The 22,460-nt window shown below is 32.1% G+C and overlaps 1 protein-coding gene across 1 annotated transcript in view; it reads right to left on the reverse strand.

Annotated features, from left to right (window-relative positions):
- Nucleotides 1-1,346: 1,346 nt before the first annotated feature.
- Nucleotides 1,347-22,460, reverse strand: part of LOC132733773 (sushi domain-containing protein 2-like) — a 59,597-nt gene continuing 38,483 nt past the window's right edge. The window contains exons 4-18 of the mRNA XM_060720455.1: nt 20,917-21,076; nt 18,161-18,415; nt 16,605-16,744; nt 14,277-14,461; nt 13,661-13,942; nt 12,558-12,811; nt 7,713-7,856; nt 7,185-7,340; nt 6,409-6,540; nt 5,462-5,587; nt 4,639-4,887; nt 3,779-3,955; nt 3,142-3,283; nt 2,777-2,848; nt 1,347-2,228 (exon numbers count right to left, since the gene is read on the reverse strand). Of these exons, the coding sequence (XP_060576438.1) occupies nt 2,144-2,228; nt 2,777-2,848; nt 3,142-3,283; nt 3,779-3,955; nt 4,639-4,887; nt 5,462-5,587; nt 6,409-6,540; nt 7,185-7,340; nt 7,713-7,856; nt 12,558-12,811; nt 13,661-13,942; nt 14,277-14,461; nt 16,605-16,744; nt 18,161-18,415; nt 20,917-21,076 (2,559 nt within the window). The 3' untranslated portion in view covers nt 1,347-2,143. The remainder of the gene's footprint in view (nt 2,229-2,776; nt 2,849-3,141; nt 3,284-3,778; nt 3,956-4,638; nt 4,888-5,461; nt 5,588-6,408; nt 6,541-7,184; nt 7,341-7,712; nt 7,857-12,557; nt 12,812-13,660; nt 13,943-14,276; nt 14,462-16,604; nt 16,745-18,160; nt 18,416-20,916; nt 21,077-22,460) is intronic.

Raw genomic sequence — 22,460 nt, forward strand, 5'->3', positions numbered from 1 at the left:
TTTATCTTACCAATTAATCTGAATTGTTTTGGTTTTGGGGTTTAATTGCAAAATTTTCCATCCTGCTAAAAAAAAACATTAATGAACAGCTTCAAGATTTATGGACAGTGAAATATTTGAAATTGAGACTAAACTTTTATCATTATGAAACTTTTATCATTATGAATTGTTTTATATGAATGAAATAGTAAATCTGTAGTGATATAAGAATTATTGTACACAGCTTAAATCCTTGTGGAAAGAGTTCATTATAATTTTTTTACTAAGAAGAGTAGATATGTTAAAGCAGCCGGACCAGGTCATATACTTTATACTGTTGTTTAACAATACTGAATCTGTGAAAAATTGACAAAGGTTCATGAATTTGTGTTCCCTTATAATGATTACAATGATCAAAAGATCCAAATTTTTGATTTTATTCCTGCATTGTAGTAACATATAAGACTGACCTTCAACTTGCTGAATTTCTTTAATGGACTTGTCCAACTTTCATCTTTGGGACTGTCCATTATCAATTTTTGGGGATATCAAGATGAAAATTTTAAAGTAAATCGACCAATTAGTGTAGAGCCTGGTCAGTCTGCACAGATAAATACTTACAGAATGGTCATTAACAATCTTTAATGAGCTTTCAGTCAGTTAAACGACAAAAATAAAGACGTCAATAAAAATGCTTATAGAAGGAATATCTTTAAATAAACATAAAGTATGGAACGCTACACATCCCATTCACATGCATATGCAAAAAAAATACAGCATGAACCACATCTAGCAATTTGGGACCATATCAGCTGAGGTCTATTTGTTTTTAATTTCTAATTGGGTCACAATGATGTTTCTTTATAATTATGACACAAGTACTGTGTGGTTCCAGGAAGCGGACTTGAAAGTGATTTATAAAAGTTGCAAGAACTTGTTTCACAATTGACATGCAATAAATATTTTAAACCAAATCTTATCTATAAATTGTTTTCTATGTACAAAAAAAGTACCCTTTCTCAAACATCAACAGGTCTAAATTGTGGCGTTTGCAGACGATTTGAAAAAAACAATAACGCGGGAACTTTTCCCTTTAAATTGTGTCTCAGATTTATGAAAACCTCCGAAGGAATGTTCATAGACAGTATTAATGATGATGTCACTCAAACCAAAAATCAAAACACTGACCTTACTTCCAACTCAACAAGGACCCAAATCACCAGAATTAGCTCATATACATTATATATATTGCATATAAATTGTAAGGGAAAAATATTGAAATGAATACGAAATGCTGGTTCCATTGACTAGGACACTTATATTTGGCAATTTTGCGTTTGTTTCTTTGTATGTTTTCTTTTCAATCATTTTCACCACAGTTAACTTTGTTTGGTACATTTTCAAACTGGTTTCAAAATTGCGTAGCATAATCCATCCAACTTGTCAAGAAACGTGAATCTATCATCGTGCCATTTTTATAAATGAGATTTTCATTCATCCAAAAGCACATGAATAAGTTGAAATTGTAATCTTCCACTGATATATATTAATGGTTATTCGCACTTCAATAATTTCAGGTCAAGTTACCTCTCAAATAAACAAATAACAGCACTTCGAGATAACTTCAGCGTCTATATTTGTTTCACATCTTCATATAAATCCCTTTAAAATTTACTATTTTACCAATGGATGCAATTCATTTTTTCTATTGTTGAAATCTGAAAATCAAATCACCCAAATGCATTCTTTTTTTTCAAATGGCACTTTTAAATCACCATAAAACATCATTTAATCACCCTAATGAGACTTTAAAAGCACCAAAATGTTTTCATATCACCATAATCTCATCATGTTCAATCACTCAACATATACACCTTCAGTTCAGAGGCCGATTTTAAGTCTATAATCTAGTTTTATATATTAAAACTCCTCTTTGCATTTTTCCAACAACTTTTACAGACGTTATTTATTAATAATTTCCTTGATTATATATTCCATCGTCTGAAAAATCTAAAAAATTAGCACACCTCTGTCCAGAGCAATGTTTGATTCACATACTTCAAGTCATGCCATCTAAAGTAAACTTGTGAAGTTTCAATTTGCCCCTATTAGTAGCACTTACAAATGAAAGTAATTTTCCTTTTCTCCGTACGATTGATCTGTTTCAGAAATAATCTACGAATATGCTCGGGTCGGCATATTTCGGTCGGGGTATCCTAAATGGTCCTTCTGCAACGGTCTCTTGTAATCTAAAACATAAAATATCAAAATTAGATAAATTATGACAATGTAATACTTTAGTGTCCAGCTTTATGTGTCATCCAATGAAAACGCTGTATTTCTCATAAATTCAGCGTGTTAATTTTCATAGAAGAAAAAAATATTGATACTATATCAAATTCCATTCATAGTCATCTTTTATTTTTCAAAGTGCTTCATAGAACCGCATAGTGACGTAATAAAGTAAAAATTAATGAGGCCAAATAAAGATTGACACTAAGTATGTTAGTATTCATCCGTAGCTGTTCTACAGAAATTAGAAACATTCTCCTGTTGCTATTGCTCCTGTCGAAATTTCTAATTTCTGTAGAACAGCATGGATGAACACTAAAATATGTATTGTGAATTCAGGTAACTAAACAAAACTTAATGTAGTTGTATATTTATCTTCCATTTTTTACACATAATTTATTTCTTTATTTTTCTTCAAGTATAACACTGTTAAGCCTAGAAGTGTATAAAACTGTATATTTTGCTTTTGGTTGATTGCAATTAAGAATAAATAATTTTTACTTACTTTTTCATAAATGCAGGATTTTGAAACACTGGAATGTTACTGAACTCTGACATTTCAATTGTGTCAGAGAGGCTGCAAATAAAGAGAAAAGTTTCATTTTATTCATATACATGTACAGTCATTTTATTCTTATACAAAATTAATGCAATTATTGTTTACATCCAATAGCTAGAATTACTGTCAACTGCATTAAAACTGAGAGTCATGGGCTTAAACACCAGAATGTTACGTTTTTAACCCCCTTTTTAAAAAAATATTATTATTTTTATTTTATGCGCAGGCTGGTCTGGATCCATGCTGGTCGCAAACGCACTATGTTGGTTTTGTCTTGACACCGCTCATTACGTTTATTATAATATTCGTACCTTTTAACGACTGACTTCCTCCGCCTTCTCATACAATACACAGCAACACTGACGATAAGTATCAACACTACGCCACCTGACGCCGACACTGTAGCAATTATTATGATGCTATTTGAATATTCATCACCGTAATCTGTGATTTCTGGAAACAAAATATCACAAAAATGTAATGATTTTTTATTTTCTTTTTAAAGCTGTTAAAGGGATTTATATACAACCTAAAAAAGTCTCAAAAGAAAAAAGGCATTCAAAGTGTAATTTTTTGGCTTACATATTTTCAAATATTTCTGGTGCAAAATTTGCAGGTTTTTGCACCATAAATATTTCAAATTAACTTTAACTAACTATATAAGAAATTTACTCAGAAATACACTGAAAATTGTATGTTTGTGCGATTGAGTGAAAAACATTGCAATGCATTTCAATTTTGGGTCATTTTTCACATTTAGAATAATTATTCTGGAAAAACGGAGCGAGCTAATGATCTGAAATTTTGCACATAAGTTGTTGGTATAGACCTACATAAGTCTCTAAAAATTATTTTTAGTCCCGTCATATCAAAAAACCTCAGTGGAGTCCCTTTAATGTATATACAAGAATAAAATATATACCATTTAAGATACAAAATGAAACTTACTTTTGGCACACATTACGTCAGAACCTGTCCATGTGTTGTTTTTCTGACAAACACGCGTCGCTGTTCCAGTCATCGTATAACCAGGGTCGCATGTAAACGTAGCTATAGCTCCCTCCGAGTCATCAGTTTGTGTCTTGTTTCCGTTTGTAGGTATCTCAAGGTACGGACAGCGTACAACTAGCAAAATGGTAAAATAAAACACTTTAAAATTCATTTCATTGAATTCAGTTACACATGTATATGCAATGGCAGTCTCGCCAGCAACAATTCAAGCAAAAAAACAGTTAGACACTTGGATCTAAAACAGGAGAATATATATATATAAGGTTCATTCCTCTTTTTTTTAAATTTATTATATACAAGTTTTACTCCTCAGGTGCCTTTCCAAGCATTATTTCAGGCTCGAATGGGCACCTGAGTAGAAACACTAACGTTCCGTAAGCTAGCTTGATAGCTTTCTAACATGAAAGAATCTAAAGTCCCTGTCGGGATTCGAACCCACAGCGGTGAGGGGCAGGTGGGTATATAACTGTAAAGAGATAATTGAGCCGCGTCATGACAAAACCAACATAATGGGTTTGCGACCAGCGCGACCATCCGCGCAGTCTGATCAGGATCCATGCTGTTCGCTATCAGTTTCTCTACTTGTAATAGAGTTGGTAAGCGAACAGCATGGATCATGATCAGACTGCGCGGATGCGCAGGCTGGTCTGGATCCATGCTGGTCGCAAACGCACTATGTTGGTTTTGTCGTGACACAGCTCAATTGGTTTACAGTGTGTATCACTCTTCAAAGGTTGTTCTGTATGATACAAAAGGTATTAAAATTAAAAATTAAAAGGTATTTTTTATAGGCTTACCTATCTCATCCAGCGTTTGTCTCATGGCTTCAAATTTATTTGTGAATGATGCCGTACTTTTTGCCACTGATTCTTTATTTGTGACGAGTAAATCAAAGGCACATTGTTTATTTGTTCCGCAAATATCATATGTACCATTTCTGTAATCCTGGTCTTTAAGTTCATCAGGAAAGATAGTTTGGAAAGAGGTTTCATCCCACTGTTTCTCAGTTGGTGATGTTAAAATAGACTCTGCCCGAGTTACTTCCCCTGTAGCATAAAATGAAAACATGTGACTTACCATTTACTTTTACAATAAAATGGATTTACAGAGTATGGACATTTTTGGAACTATCTTATGCATTAGGCAGTTCCTATCTTATCTTACAAAATTGAATCCTCTGTGAAATGTACATATAATTACCATTGGTTTGTCTGTGGGTGCTTACATATTCATGTATATCTCTGTGCAGGGCAACAGTCTTTTGTTCAATGTGCATTTTTATTTTTTTTGAGGGCTTACTGCTAAACAGTTGTAAGTCCTTCTTTATTTCATTAGAGTTAATACAGTTTTGCTGTCAACCCTCGATTTACCAAGCAAACTGTAGCAATTTATATTGCATATCTATACTGTGACTGTGAGTCTAGCCCGGCTCTACATGGTTGGGAGCTCAATTTTTGTACTTTGATAACAAAATCCATGGACTATTCCAGTTTCAAAGCAAGGCTACCTAAGTATTCAAAATGTTTCAGCAGATAAAGCCATACGTGACGACTCTGGTCTATCTCCGACTATACATTCTCTGTTATATCCTATAATCAGTATAACTACTCAAATACTTACAAGTTAGTCCAAAATCAAAGTGAATGGTTTTCATGGAGGAGGTTGACGCTAATACTGTCCCATTTCTAGAAACAAAGTCATCGTTAGGGTCGCCATTATAGTTTCCCAACAATCCGAGCAAGTTCCCTGAAATAAAGGAAAAGAAAGTGACTCTATTGATATTGAACAGAAGATTGTGGCCCAAATTTAGAAGCCTGGTATCATGTACACAAAGAGATGGGGATTTGGATCAGAATTTATATTTGAATATTTATCCACAGATTAAAGCAGCATGCCTATTCTCAAGAATTTTTTTTTAAATGTACATTGTATCTCTCTCTTGCATTTCTTTCTGTTATAAGTGCTGCAGTGGATCTTAAAAGAAATTCAAATTTTATCTTTAAGACCGCAGTGGAGTTCCTTTAAAGTGAGCTTGGAATGGCAAACCAGAAGGCTAGGCATTCTTTCATATAAGGAAGCTGTTTAGATAACTTAGAAAAAGTTTCTGTTTCTACTCGGCTGCCAACTCAAGCATGCAATAATGTATAAAAATGCATCTAAGGTCATTCTCCACAAATGAAACTAGAAAGATATTATATCTTCACCTCAATGCAGTAAAGTGTTAACTCCCTATTATATCATATAAGGAGTTAACCCATTACTGCACTAAGGTGATGAATAATAACAGTGCTGATATGTAACGAAAATCCCTATCTAAAAAGAGAAGGTAAGTCGGGTAAATCTTCATTTTTGAGATTGTAAATTAGCGTACCTTTTGCTGAATCTTCATTCTAGAGATTAAAAACTAGCGCACCTTTAAATGAATCTTCATTTTAGAATCTTCATTTTAGAGATTAGAAACTAGCGTACCTCTTACTGAATCTTCATTTTAGAGATTTAAAACTAGCGCACCTTTAAATGAATCTTCATTTTAGAATCTTTATTTTAGAGATTATAAACTAGCGTACCTTTTAATGAATCCTCGCCAATGAGGACAATGATGTTAAGAAGATCTGGCGTGACCTCGACTGTAACAGAAACACTGATTGGTTCCAGCACAATTAGGTAACTGCCATCGTCGTTATGTAATAGTGAAATATCTGAAAAACAATTAAATCAGATCGGTAAATACGCAACAATAAACTGGTATGTACAATGTACTAGTCTACAAGTATGTAGGTAATTAAGCATACATTCCTTTTCCCATTCTGTGCAATTTTATCTCATAATTTACAAAATAACTGTCACTTTATTTAATAAGAAAATGTAGCATCTATCACCGAGAACATGGTTAAGGCCGTTGACTTCAAACCACTTGCCTGGCACCACTGTATGTTTAGAGCCATGCAAGTGTCTTCAGACTCATTCATATGAGAAAGCTATCCAACTTACAGAACATTGATGGTTCTAGTCAGGTGCCCGTAATATAGATATACAAATAATGTACATGTATTATTATCATCAATTGTTATAAAAACAGAACGGAAGAAGATATACTATCCAATTATGGATGCCTCTCTATAAACAATGCATTTAAATATTTAAATGAGCTGCCATGTGTATTTTAAACTTCAACGTTCAACACTCAGTTCAACAAACAAAATTAATGCAATGTGTACGTAAAATCTTTTCTGTCACAAAAGAAAATTATAATTATTTAAGTTCAACATCAGATATAAAATTAATGCAGACAAAGAATTTTTTTTAGATATGTCGAAAAATACAGATATCGCAGGAGATATACCTTTAAACTGTGAGGTAGTAGATTGGGTTGGAGTTATGGGTACTTTATTTACAAGGACCTCGGCACCTTCCTCGGATTTTCTCACTTCTATGACATCACTGACTTGTGGCATGGCCACGGCAATATTGCTGAATACTGTAGCGTTTTGTAGATCACCTTAAAATAGATATATTTATGTTTCATAATCAACTTTCAGGCAAAATTTATATCAGCTACTGAGTATGGGTAGTTTTTTAAATAAAGGGGAGTAAACACTACATACATGCCAATATTATAACTCCAGTTATTCCCCTTTGTTTAATAGTAAATGCATTCAAACACCCAGCACTTAAAATGTTGGTCTGTGTTAAAGAAAAAATTCAAATGTAAAAAAGATAATTATCTTTATAAAAAGCTGATAGTAATTTTAACAAAAGCATTGCTGAATTAGTCACAAAATCACATTGTTTTTATTTTACAAAAGTGCATATTAAATAAAAATTATAAAATATCAAAATTATGAATTTTGTTTCAAGATGTCCGCCTTACCATTTTTGTCTTTTGCTGGCTCCGCCCTGACCTGTATCACAATAGTTGAGTTAACATCAGTGACTAGATAATAATCACCAACCCCGTTGAAAGAATAATCCTTGCCATCCAGGGTCACAAGATGAGGATCGCCCGCGGCCTGGGCTGTAAAATATACAAACATATCATATATATATATATCATATATTAGCTGTAAAATATACAAACATATCATATATATTGTATATCGTGTATTAGCTGTAAAATAATACAAACATATCATATATATTGTATATCGTGTATTAGCTGTAAAATAATACAAACATATCATATATATTGTATATCGTGTATTAGCTGTAAAATATACAAACATATCATATATATTGTATATCGTGTATTAGCTGTAAAATATACAAACATATCATATATATATGTATATCATATATTAGCTGTAAAATATACAAACATATCATATATATGTATATCGTATATTAGCTGTAAAATATACAAACATATCATATATATTGTATATCGTATATTAGCTGTAAAATATACAAACATATCATATATATTGTATATCGTATATTAGCTGTAAAATATACAAACATATCATATATATTGTATATTAGCTGTAAAATATACAAACATATCATATATATTGTATATCGTATATTAGCTGTAAAATATACAAACATATCATATATATATACATGTATCGTATATTAGCTGTAAAATATACAAACATATCATATATATATATATATATCGTATATTAGTTGTAAAATATACAAACATATCATATAATATATCGTATATTAGCTGTAAAATATACAAACCAACATGCTGTAAAATATACAAACATATCATATATATATATATATTGTATATTAGCTGTAAATTATATACAAACCAACATGCTGTAAAATATACAAACATATCATATATATATATATATCGTATATTAGCTGTAAAATATACAAACCAACATGCTGTAAAATATTCAAACAAACATACAATATCATATATCAGCTGTACAATAAATAGATATAAAATATACAAACAAACATATAATATCATATATCAGCTGTAAAATATACAAATAAACAAATATCAGATATAAAATATACAAACAAACATATAATATCATATATCAGCTGTAAAATATACAAATAAACATATAATATCATATACATATATCAGCTGTACAATAAAAAATATACAAACAAACATACAATATCACATATCAGTTGTAAATTATACAAATAAACATATAATATCATTTATCAGCTGTAAAATATACAAACAAACATTTAATTTCATATATAAGCTGTTAAATATACAAATAAACATATAATATCACATTTCAGCTGTAAAATCATACATGTGAACTTTTTTCGATGATCAAGTGGGAGATTTTTCTTCAAAAAGAGGGAGATTTTAAAATTTGCAATAAAAAAAGAAGAAAGTTTTGACATCAAAAAGTGGGAGATGTCTTTAAATTGTGAAAATACCCCTTACTTTAGGAAAAATCTTTGAAAATATGGCTGCAGAAAGTGGGAGTCTCCCACTAAAAGTGGGAGAGTTTACATGTATGATGTATGTAAAATATACAAATAAACATATAATAACACATTTCAGCTGTAAAATACCTGAGGGCTTTTACATGTTTGAAAAATATGGTACAACTCATTTGATTTTTATTCACACTGCAATTACCTGTTACAAATTTGTATTTAAATCATACATTAAAATCTGGCATCCCTTACATACAGAGCAAAAACAACAAGTTTATATTTTACTGTTGTCATTAAAGTACAAATAATCCATAATTATAGGCGTGGTCCAATATGAATATTTACATTTGTAAAAACTAAATACAACTTCAGTAATATGTTTTTGTCCCATATCATATTGACAATATTACGGCTATATATCAAAGGGAAGCAATTCATCACCTCCTGAAAGTTAAAAATCAGTAAAAATCATTTTCATATATTTTGTTTTCAAGCAAAAATCAAGCCTCCTTGTTTTGTAAACAACCAAATTTGTGACACTCTCATTTGCTATTTGAAGAAATGAATAAAAACTGGCAAAAAACTGACCTAAAATTTTCTCAATGATATCTGATTGTTTGTGATTTATACTGGTAAAAAAGTTTTATAAAACTTTAAAAGCACGAGTTATTCCAGTACAAGTGCAATGCATACAGTGTAAATAAATGAAGGATTTTATAGAACATTTTTATGACTCTCAAATTTTCAATCAGATGGATCTTAAAGTGGGTTTTTTTTGTGTGTGTGTTTTTACTGAGGAATATTTTTTTGACAAGGTTAACTTACAGATCTCAATCTAACATAACAACAAAACATTCAAATTAACATATCATAAATGTCAAACAGAGTCTTAATGTAGAATTTCAAGCCTTTTTTAAAAAAAAATTCGGCTGGTTTTAACAGTAGGTAGGTTTTTTTGTATATTTAATATATTCAACATTTTCGTAGAGGAATGACATTCTGTCTTAAAAGCATGTTGTTTTGAAATAAAACAGTCATGTGTAACACATTAGTGACAAGATCTCACTCATATAAACAAAGCTATTCTTGAAACCAAACAATGTCATTTGTACATAAAGGATTAAAGTTTCAATTTCTCCGTTAGCTTTTTAAAAATTAATTTTCCCGTTTAGTGAATCGCCTTCCGCAACTTTCCCTACCCTAATAAAAAATTTTGTGCAAGGGTTTCTCAAATTGCATTCATCAGTATGTATCCCTAAAAATATTTAACTTGCCAAATTAGTGTAAAAACAAGGAACATCGCAATGCGATGCAACCAGGTTTTCAGCAAAATATTTCACAGAAGCTTTGTCATGAAGGGGCATTTGTTTTTAATTGAACTTTTAGGAGGAATTATGGCTCTTTTAATATTCCTCAAACAAAAATGATTGAGAAATTTTATGTTGTCTATTCGCCTTTTTTCCCAAATATTTTAGAAAGGTAAACAGTACTTTATTTTTGCTTAATTTTTGCATTTTTGCGTCTCTTGTCATTTTCTTTTGTCAACAATATTGGCGTGTGGTGTTTTGTGCGATATCAAGAAAAGTATGTTCACAATTTTAAAAAAATACTTGAATGATGTCTTGGAAGAAACATGGGAATTTAGTGAGCGCCAGGGCACTTGATGACAAAGTTTCTGTGAAAGTTTGGTAAAAATCCATTGAGAAATGTAGGAGAAGTTGCGCACTGTAGAAATTGTATTTATATATTCTGTATAAGGAAAAAATATACAAAGGGCCATAATTCGGTCAAATATTATCCAATCACAAAACCCTGACAATATGTGCCAGGCACTTGATAACAAAGCTTCTAAGAAAGTTTGGTCAAAATCCGTTGAGAAATGTAGGAGGAGTTGAGCACAGAAGAAATTGTTCTCTATATATTCTGTATAAGGAAAAAATATACAAAGGGCCATAATTCGGTCAAATATTATCCAATAACAAAACCCCGACAATATGTGCCAGGCACTTGATAACAAAGCTTCTAAGAAAGTTTGGTCAAAATCCGTTGAGAAATGTAGGAGGAGTTGCGCACAGAAGAAATTGTTCACTATATATTCTATATAAGGAAAAAAAACAAAGGGCCATAATTAGGTCAAATATATACCAATTGCAAAACCCTGGCAATATGTGACAGGGCACTTGATGACAAAGCTTCTGTAAAAGTTTGGTCAAAATCCGTTGAGAAATGTAGGAGGAGTTGCGCACAGAAGAAATTGTTCACTATATATTTTATATAAGGAAAAAAAACAAAGGGCCATAATTAGGTCAAATATTATCTAATCGCAAAAACCCCGACAATATGCGCCAGGGCACTTGATGACAAAGCTTCTGTGAAAGTTTGGTCAAAATCCGTTGAGAAATGTAGGAGGAGTTGCGCACAGAAGAAATTGTTTACGCCCGCCCGCCCCCGCCCGTCCGCCCGCCCGCCCATCCGCCCGCCCCGCCGACATACCTCAATCTAATAACCAGTTTTTTCCTTCGGGTTAATAAACCCCTTGAAATAAATTCTGATTTAAACAGAAATTTGAATATACTGTGCATTCATTTAATTTCGTGGACATGAAATTTCATGGTTTTGTAACAAAGAACATTTTCGTGGGTACTTAAATTCGTGGACTGTTTATTTTTCCCTCGGGTAAAATGTAAAAAATGCTATGCAAAATAATCTTACAGCAGACGAAATGAATTTTTATTAGATCTTAAATTCGTGGATTAACCTATCCACGAAAATTAGTGCACCACGAATAATAATGATTTTGCAATAATAAAGACATTGGTTACTCTAAAAGCTGTCACTGTCTCAGTGCAAAGCGTATCAACAATATATCGATATCAGATGACAAATATCAATGATACACTGATTTATCAATTATTACTTATAATTACTTGTCTGTCATTCACTTTCATAACTGTTTAAATGATGTCAGTAAAGACTAAAGTAAATGTTTTGTTCATACAGTTATAATGTGTCTTGTTTATAAATGCTCATTGCATGATATTTTTTTACCATTTTTTTGTCATCACTGCTATGGAGTATGTCCATTTTGTAAAACATGGCATTGATATTCAAACCTGGGCACCTGCTTCTGCATATGTTTTTTTCAGTGATTTTTTTTTAATTTTAATAATTTCTAAACAATTAATTAATCTGTCAAATTATTGATTTTTTTTGTGTATTGATTATTGATTGACAGAAATATTGACAATAAGTCAATATCTTTTCTATAAGACGACTCTAGCTATTCTTTAATGATATACTGTCAGTGAACAAGAGCCAAATTCTTAACTTTTTATTATAAAAACACACAAACCTGGACTAGATGGTGTATAACCTTGGCACGATGTTGCAGGCCTATAATCAACAAACCGTCGACAGTTTGTATTAGAATACAGACAGCAATGCAATCTGGGTAGCAGATCTGACTGGAAGTAAGAAAAGAAAGGCACTATGGTGTCGCCCTGAGCTCTATAGTGGTACCGCTGGTTAATGCCAGCCCCCGGATTCTCGCGCACATCCAACAGTTTGCCCTTATCGTTATAACAACATGTCTTTCCACTTCCATCACTGAATAATAAAATGTTATAAAATGTTTATAATCATAAGAAAAAAAAGAAAGGTGACTTCATATTTACAACATATATTTCAATAGATCTAGTTCTCTTTTTATAACTTTTACAGTGCTGGAACCAACATTGACTAGCCTGTGTCACATTTATACACTTTGACCCGGCTCTTTACTGCTGGCTTACCAGATGTGATATTTTTATCTTGATATATCTAAAATTGATGATGGACAGTTACAAATTGACTTATGTAATGTCAGGGGACACAACTTATGTAATGACAGGGGATACAACTTATGTAATGTCAGGGGATACAACATATGTAATGTCAGGGGACACAACTTATGTAATGTCAGGGGACACATCTTATGTAATGTCAGGGGACACAACTTATGTAATGTCAGGGGATACAACTTATGTAATGTCAGGGGATACAACTTATGTAATGTCAGGGGAAACAACTTATGTAATGTCAGGGGACACAACTTATGTAATGACAGGGGATACAACTTATGTAATGTCAGGGGATACAACTTATGTAATGTCAGGGGACACAACTTATGTAATGTCAGGGGACACATCTTATGTAATGTCAGGGGACACAACTTATGTAATGTCAGGGGATACAACTTATGTAATGTCAGGGGATACAACTTATGTAATGTCAGGGGAAACAACTTATGTAATGTCAGGGGACACAACTTATGTAATGACAAGGAAAGTAACTTATGTAATTGTAATGACATAGGAGGGTAACTACATTTACATTTAGGGGTTTACTTGTCTATAAGACTGACTCCTCTATAAGTCGCGGGGTCTAAATTTTGTACTTAAAAAAAAGAAATCTTACCGTTTCAAATTACTTGTATAGCACTTATGAGCATTAGGGTTATATTCACAGTTTGTATTTATTTTTGCACTAGATTTGTTTATATCACAGAATGGGTCCCTCTGAAAATGTCCAGAGTCTATTTCCGCCTTTGATGCGATGCACGGGCAACTAGGCGGGCTTTCTACAATTCTAGATTGTTCATTATCATTCAACCACTTTGTACACCATTCTTCAGAATGTTTCGAATCTGAACTCTTCCACCGAACCGGAAACACATCTGACCAAATACAAACTGGCAATCTGAAAAAAAAAATTGAATAAACAATCTATTCATATAAAAAAATCACATATGGAAGCATTTGTTATAATATTTTCAATAATGTTTTTAACATTTAAACTAATCAAATAACTTTTTTCTAACCATAAACTTATAGAAAAGGTTTATAACTAAATATCTCACTGCAAGTAAAGTGTTTAAGGGATCTACATGTACTTTTCAGAGATATGAATAGTCAATATATTTAAAACATTTCAAAAGGACAGAGTATAAAATTCTAACAATTCTCAGAAGAGAGGAAGAGTTAATCAAATGGTAGAGTCTAAAACTTTTACAAATCATATAGAGATGACTTACATGTTAGGATGATTTGCATCCATCCAACAGAGCCTCATGACTAGAGTACTGATTCCCGAGGATATATTAAACTTTTCTGTCAGTGTTTGTAATTGTTCATCAGACACTAATTTAAAACTAAATGTCTGTGTAAGAATTTCACTATAATTTTGTAAAGTAACAAACAATGGCTTGTTCTCCATCAACTGAAATAAAAAAAATATAATATATATATATTTTTTATTTCAAAATAAATGGAAAATTTCTGTAAAAAGGATATAAACTCATGCAGGTTAATATTTCCGGTACACAGTTTGTTAGAAATAATGTAACTATGTTTGTAACACTGATTTTCATTGGATAATCATGATGTTTATATAATTCATATAGGCTGCTGCTTTAAATTTACAATTTTTTAAAAAAAATTAAACAAGGAAGAAAATTCTGCTGTATTAAGAATTTCCTGCACTTTTTAAATGAATAGAAGTTTAAAGGAAATTACAAGTTGTTTAAGATTTGTTCTATATAATTATGTGCAACCAGAAAAAAATAAGTTGGATTTTATAGGTTATTTTCAGTTTTCTTCTTATTATTCTATGTTTCATGAACATTTTAGTAATTTAAACTTGCACATCAAGCTTTTTCATTTGTGAATGACAATGTACCATAAGCCAATGTCAGGTCCAATAAACCATTAATAGAAATGTTAGATAATTTTTCAAAGTGGATATTAAGAGGCTCTTGAGTAGTTATCGATAAAAAACAATTTAGTAAAAACTTGAAGTTACATACAAACATACTTTAAATTCAATATGGCTGTTGTAAATCAATAAGTAGCAAACTGACATAATAAAGTAGTTCTTATTGACACATAAAGTAGTCCCGGAAAAGTTTAAAAAATAAAACAGTACGAGATCAAAGATGACTCATCAAAAGTCAATATTTTATTAAGTGATAATATTTAAACAAGATAGCCTTTTAAAAGAGGTTTCAAAAAGTGGACTGAAGTAGAGTATTTACAGATTGACAATTTTACGAGACGGAAATTACATGTAAGATGTTTATACTGCATCACCTCTACAGATCAGCCCCCTTTACAACTAAAGTATTAACCCCGACAGTTTGCTGGTTCTAACCATGTGACCAGTGCAGACCAAGATCGTCCGTCTGCATCATTCACTATTCAGTCATAGGAAACCTTTAAATTTTGAATTTTCCCCATAAAATGGTGAATAGTTTTATCAGAATTGAAAAATAAACAAGAATTATCTCGTCTTAACTTAGTCCATTTAAGATATTCATGGGGATATATTATGGCGCGAAATTATTAGAGTCGCACTACCTTAATGAAGAGCTACAAACAATGTTACTTCAAAAAATAGATAAATACAGAATCCCTAAAGAAAGCCCAACACGGCAAAATTGAAAATGTTGCAGGCTCGGTTTGATTGACCCTGTTCATGGACGGTACTGGAAAGTGCAAGTTACCGTCCACGCCCCCTAGCACCGGCTTAAGCAGAATTCAACATTTAAACATGAAATAGTAAAATTTTGATTTTAGAAACATCCGCAGATGTGTTCATACGGCGGTTATCATGGAACCTTCAATGTGACACTTCCGTGCCATTCCATGAAAAGCGGCATATGGTCCCCAAGTAATAAAAAGCGTGTGCCCCAAACGAGAAAACAATGGGCGGAACTAAATAAAATGGAATTTTGAAAGGGGATCAGAGGTTATGAAGCCTGCGTATCACAGATAAGACGTCAAAAGACAAATTTAAAAAGCAGGCAACATATCCTAGGGGTGATTCAACATTATTCAAGTAGGAATATTGGAACCACCCAACTAGAAAATGCCGAAAAGTTGAAACTAAAAATACCACAAGCACAACAATAATGTCGTGCTGAACGATCTTCAAGGATCGAAAATATAACATCATTGATTAGATGTACGGGGAGACTTTTTACAGCCGCCACATGGCACAAATAACACGGATGTGATCATAAAATAGATAAATACAGAATCCCTAAAGAAAGCCCAACACGGCAAAATTGAAAATGTTGCAGGCTCGGTTTGATTCAGCCTGTTCATGGACGGTACTGGAAAGTGCAAGTTACCGAAAGTTCAAACCATAGAACGTGAAAAAAATGACAAATTGGTGACTGGACTTGAAACTGTGACCACAGGTAATATTCAAACATCAATATACACTTACTTGCCTTACTATACATCCAAAATTATGAAATTTATATTATCAATTGTGAAATACTCAATAAATTAATTCACAACCAAATTCAGTTGTTGTTGTTTTTTGTGTTGTTTATTTGTTTCTGTTTTATAAAACTTACCGTATAAGCTAGAACTTCCAGTGTTTTTGCTTTATGACTAGGGGCAGAATTATGCTCCCACTGTACAGAAACTTTGGTACCCAAGTCCCATTTTGAGACTTTTTGCCGTACAATTTTAGGCTGTATGTTCATAATGTTACCTAGAATACACAGAAAAGAAAATGTTAAATATAAAATGATGCTAAGATACAATGTCTATAATAAACTTGTCCAAAAAGAACTTGTCAATAATAAAACTTATCTATAATGAACTTCGCTGTAATGAACATTGGAAAAACTTGAACACTTTGAATTATAATTATTATTATACAAGTCACTTGATACTAGGAAAAATACTTGATTTAGAGAGGCCATTAACTTTACCTTGACCCTATATGCAATAAACATTTTCAAAGGATAGAAATCTAATTCAGGTACCTAAATACTCAATATCTAAGGAATTAGCCAAAAATAAAGGCTGTGAAAAGTTGGTTTTGGGGTTATTTTTTGTTTGTTTATTGTTAAACCTTGATCTTGACCCAATTTGACCTCAAACCCCACACAAACATAGATATGAAAATGCCTATTAAAGCAACCAACATGCATCTAAAAGTCATTGGTTGATAAATGAATGGTATAAAAATCTCTAAAATCCAGTTCAATCATTTTAAAAATCCACAGTGGAGTCCCTTTAATATATATGTATTAAACAGGTGTAAAAAGAAAATGGTACATATGCAATTTAACCATGCAGTGGTAAATTAAGATACAATACTAAGTCACTGATAAATGATCTGATGAACTTTTCAACTTGATTGATATAAACTGAGACAATACACTTTATCTACAAATTGAAAATAAATCTGATATCATTTCATTTAATGCACTAATTGTTAGATATAGTTACTTTAACAACTTAAAGTAATAATAATAATTCAGTAATAATAATAACTTAATATATTTTCAAATAAAACCAAATGTTACAAAAATGAATCAAAATATCACTAAAATATACCCAAATATCACTAGAATATACCCAATGTTACTGAAATATACCCAAATATTACTAAAAGATACCTGCTAAAATATACCCAAATATTACTAAAATATATCCACTTATATATACCCACATATTACTAAAACATACCCTATAAAATATACCCAAAAATTACTAAAATATAACCACTAAAAATACCAAAATATTACTAAAATAAAATTAAATATTACAAAAATAGACAAAAATATTAATAAAATATACCCAAATATTACTATCATATAAACCCACTGAAATAAACCCAAATATTACTAAAAATTTACGCAAATATTACGAAAATATAGCACTAAAATATACCCAAATATTACTAAAATATACCGCTAAAATATACCCAAATATTAGTAAAATATACCCAAATATTACTAAAATGTACCCAACTATTACCATAATATAGCACTACAATATACCCATATATTACTATTTAATATACATAAATATTTCTAAAATATACCCTTATATTACTAAACTGTACCCATGTATATGTAAAAGTTTAAGTTTTCCAGAAAAGGGAGATGACTCTTACCACTACTGATAGTCGTTGAGTAGTGCAAGCCTTCTTCACCGTTTGGGAAAAAATCAAAAGTAAAATCTCCTGTTTTAAATAATGTTGGTGTCACACAAACTGCTGATAAGTCCGGTATCACATGACAGGTCAGCGTTAGATTTAATTCTTTGATGCGTGCAGTGACGTTGCTTTCTGAGGTCAGACAAGGTCCCGTAACTCTTATTGCTTCCCTGCCCAGCATTGACACCGAAGATGGAAATATGCGAATTTTCCCTGAAAAAAAAACAAACAACATTACATCTTGCAAGTGCAATAAACAATCATAAGGTGTCTGTCAACAAAGCTCTTGAAATGTTTTAGCAATTGTTCAAATAGACGAGGGTTTTGTTGTTGTTTTTCTTACTCAATAATGGCCGGGTACTATGTATTCGCGTAAAAGACCGAACCGTCGTCTAGTATAGTCTTATAAAGGAGAGTGACTTCTGCATGAGTTTTTTACGGAACGGTTGGACTATTTTGCAAAAAGGTCGATTACTCTATGTATAACTTTTACTTCTTTTCCGTATATAAAGAGTAACTTTACAATTAAATATTGAAAAGTGCACATACGGATAGAGTGCAATAGGGATCCAATTCAAAAAGAATTAATTGTCCAGTAACATCATAACATGGGAGTTATGATATAAAAGAGGATAAAATTCATTTTTTAATAATTTCTTTACTAAAAATTTATGTTTTAATGACTTATTTAATCTCCCATCCTCAACGATTGCAAGAATTTTCTGCGTATAAATAGTACTTTAAAAAAAACTTCCGTGTCGTAGATTATAAATCTTCTTTAATGTGCATATAACAGTATTTGCTATCATTGCATTCATTGGATCGTAAGCCGACGAAAATTAATATACGAAGCCCGTGTCAGTAGCTAATAAACGTATATTTTAATACCGATATCATAACGTTCACCGGTACAAGAATACATTATGTTAGCATACCTAGGTAGCCTCGATCAATGACTAGGAAATACAACACCTGTTGAACTTGGGCGTATATCTGAAAGAGTATGATTTTTTTCCCTCTATATAACGTTTGATAACCTTTCACGAGAAACGCTCTCTCCGGGTTGATAACGCCAATATTACACTGTCCGCAAAAAGTAACGGAGCGCAGGAAATAAATATACACCGTATACAATTTCAACTCAGTAATAAAATCGTTTTATCTAAGAATACTAATAACGGACTACAACGACAATGTTACTTACTAGTATATATGAAATAAGATCCAGATTAACGAAAATATTATATTGCAATCGTACAGGAAAGTAACGGTCTTGTGCTGCTTTGCTGTTAACAGTACATGTATAGAACCTGATCAAGCTGCACATTCAGCTGCACGAATGTGCAAGGCTGCCGAATGCCTAGTTCTATACAGGTGACAAAGGCCAACAACTCTCGTTTCCAGCACGTGGTGATGGGTTTAATATCAGCATGTTTTTACACGTGCGTGTAATGTTTTGCAATACTAAGAACGTTATAGTTCTATTCTGACTGCACGGTGTCCGACTTTAGATGCGTACTGCACTTATCCCTAGTACCATAGGCATGATAATTTACTTTCAAAGAATGATAATCTGTGTAATATTATATGAAAACTGCAATCATTTTCATTTTCTACTGCCAGCTAAATGTTTATCGGTCAGCATTTACAAAATTCAATAACAGTAATTTTGCATGCTTACTAATGCAGATTAACCTATACTTTATAAGAAAATAGCAAACCAAGCTTGAACATCTCTCTTACACAATGTAAAAATGTTAAGCGACTGCAATTAAAAATGTACTTGATTCATTGACCGATTTATTTTCATACGTAATTCGACTTTTTACACCATGCGCCTGGACAGTGTGAACGATCGGACAAAAATCTTAAGAAATGTGACAGGAATTGCGCACCGACAAAAAAGTTCAAACCCACCATACTCCCACCCCATTCAGTCAAAAATTTTGTAGATTTTAAGACTGGATAGACTGGACTTTTTAACAGAAGTGTTCCGTACCAATGGGAAAATCCTCGGCTATTATCTATAATTTAATCCTTATCCGAAGACGGACGGAGAGGGCCGAAAAGTTGCGATTTGTTCCGTACGCGTCTCAGAAGCGGAAACGATGGAACGACTCACATTTGAAACGATTTCAACTCGTACCTGCGGTATTTTTGACGGTAAGTTTAACACGTAACATTTCAATACAGGTAGCTGCAGAATATATTGACAAGAATAGATCATTGCGTCTATTTATAAAACATCAATGTGTCTATTTATAGAACACTCGATTTCAAGATAGTCTGCAAGCATAAAACACTAATCGGCATTAAAAGAAAACTGTATTTAGATAGTAAATGAGGTTCACTTTCCTAGTCGGTAATATTAAAATCTTCAGTAATAGTTTACCGCAAGTAATAAAACTTGTTTAAAACCCGTATTGTTCGCTTAAAATTAATCATCTAGTGTACGGAACGGACTACAACAAAGGAAATATTAGACAGAATTATAAACATTTAAGAATGGTGAAACATACTTTTATTCAAATGTTTTTATGTCGAAATATACTGATGCCGTAGCATACATTTTTGTTGTCAAAAAATATGCTTACGTCAGAATATACGTACTTATGTCGAAGAAATGTTTTCTGTCGAAATGACTTTTATGTCGAAATATGCTGATATCGAGCTACGGTTATACCGAAAAAAAACTTGTTCTGAATTTTACTTACCACTATTAAAGCAGCTATGATCATCAACTTGGCCGTCAAGACGGAATATGAATTTTCCGGGTACACCAATGTTGCTTTTCTCGCTAATATTGACAATTCTGTCCGTACCGGAGTCTTCGTATAAATAATACTGTTCCAGATCTCCTGAGGAAAACCCGACCTATGGAAAAGAAGAAAAAATGTACTTTATATAGCTGTATTTTTATCAATGAAATTCATCGTTTAAGTAACAAATATGAAACATAAAACTATGAAACCAAATCATAGTCTATCTTCAGGTGAGTGCGGGTGATAGAAAGGCAAGCATTGTTAACCATGAGAACTGTCTGAACCCACACTGCCGGGTCAATACACGGCTTTTGTTTTGACGCAATAATGGCGAGCGGGGGTATGTAGGGTCTACCTCACAATGCGGGAGAAATTTATAGGAAATTCTACTATAAGAGGGCGTGGCCTTCATTATGATTCTGGTCATTAAAATACCTGTTTTTCCACTATTGTTGTATCAGTGTTAAAATCGACTATAGTATATACCGTTGCGATGATCCTTGTTAATATTGTGCATACATATTTTTAGCCAAATTGAAGACATATGAGCGGACCAACAAAAATGTTGCCAAATAACAACATCAACAAATATTTTCAATGATACTGAAATCCAATTACGAAAAAGAAAAAAAAATTCGATGCATTTCGTAAAAGGCAAAAGACACCTGGAGTGTGACAAGATCCTTTTTCGGATAATTTTTTTAAAGCGCATAGTATGTTCACATTTAATAGATTTACTGCGCATTTATTGCGTACGCACCAAAATTATATTTTATTTTACATATAAAAAAAACTAACTAATGTCACTAGTGTGGTTTTTTTCTTACTAAACATAACTTAGCATATTTCTTTACAAATGTGATTTACTGAATCGAATAATTGCAAAAATAAAATAAATTCGGTCTCAATCTCGGTTAAAAACGTGTATCTCAAACGCATATACTAGTATACAATACCAGCAAAAAAAAACAAAAAAGGGAGAGAAAAAAAAAACAACATTTAAAGTACGTTTAAAATGTTTTAGCTATTATCTAAATCAACGTTACACCCTTCCAACAAAAACATTTCCACCAATAAAAACACAGACAGTAAAATGCGATGATATGCGAGTATTATGATGGTATCTTTCCTCCGCTAAATGTCTGAATGGGCTTTTTCTATCTCATGTTCTCTTGTTTTAAATATATTTAAGGAAGGGCGTTTCCCTTTTATATGATCAACATTTTGATAATATTCCTATACACATGTTTAATATGCAATTAAAACGAGCAAAAAACGCATCACTGCTTCTTTTCTTTTGATGCGTATGCATGCGCACGGTAACATGCATACAGAAGAAAGACAGTTCAAACATGCGTCATCGTAATATAGACGCAAAAATCGCAACGCCAATTAGTTGGGTCCTTTGAGTTATGCGTTTTTATTGAAGGTTCCCTTGCGCACGCTCGTTCACCACCCTGAAATGTCATATTTAGTGTTGCTGTCCCCCCACAAAA

The sequence above is a fragment of the Ruditapes philippinarum genome, unplaced genomic scaffold (genome assembly GCF_026571515.1).
Source record: "Ruditapes philippinarum isolate M1 unplaced genomic scaffold, ASM2657151v2 ctg487_1_1_1_1, whole genome shotgun sequence".
Lineage (NCBI taxonomy): Eukaryota > Metazoa > Mollusca > Bivalvia > Venerida > Veneridae > Ruditapes > Ruditapes philippinarum.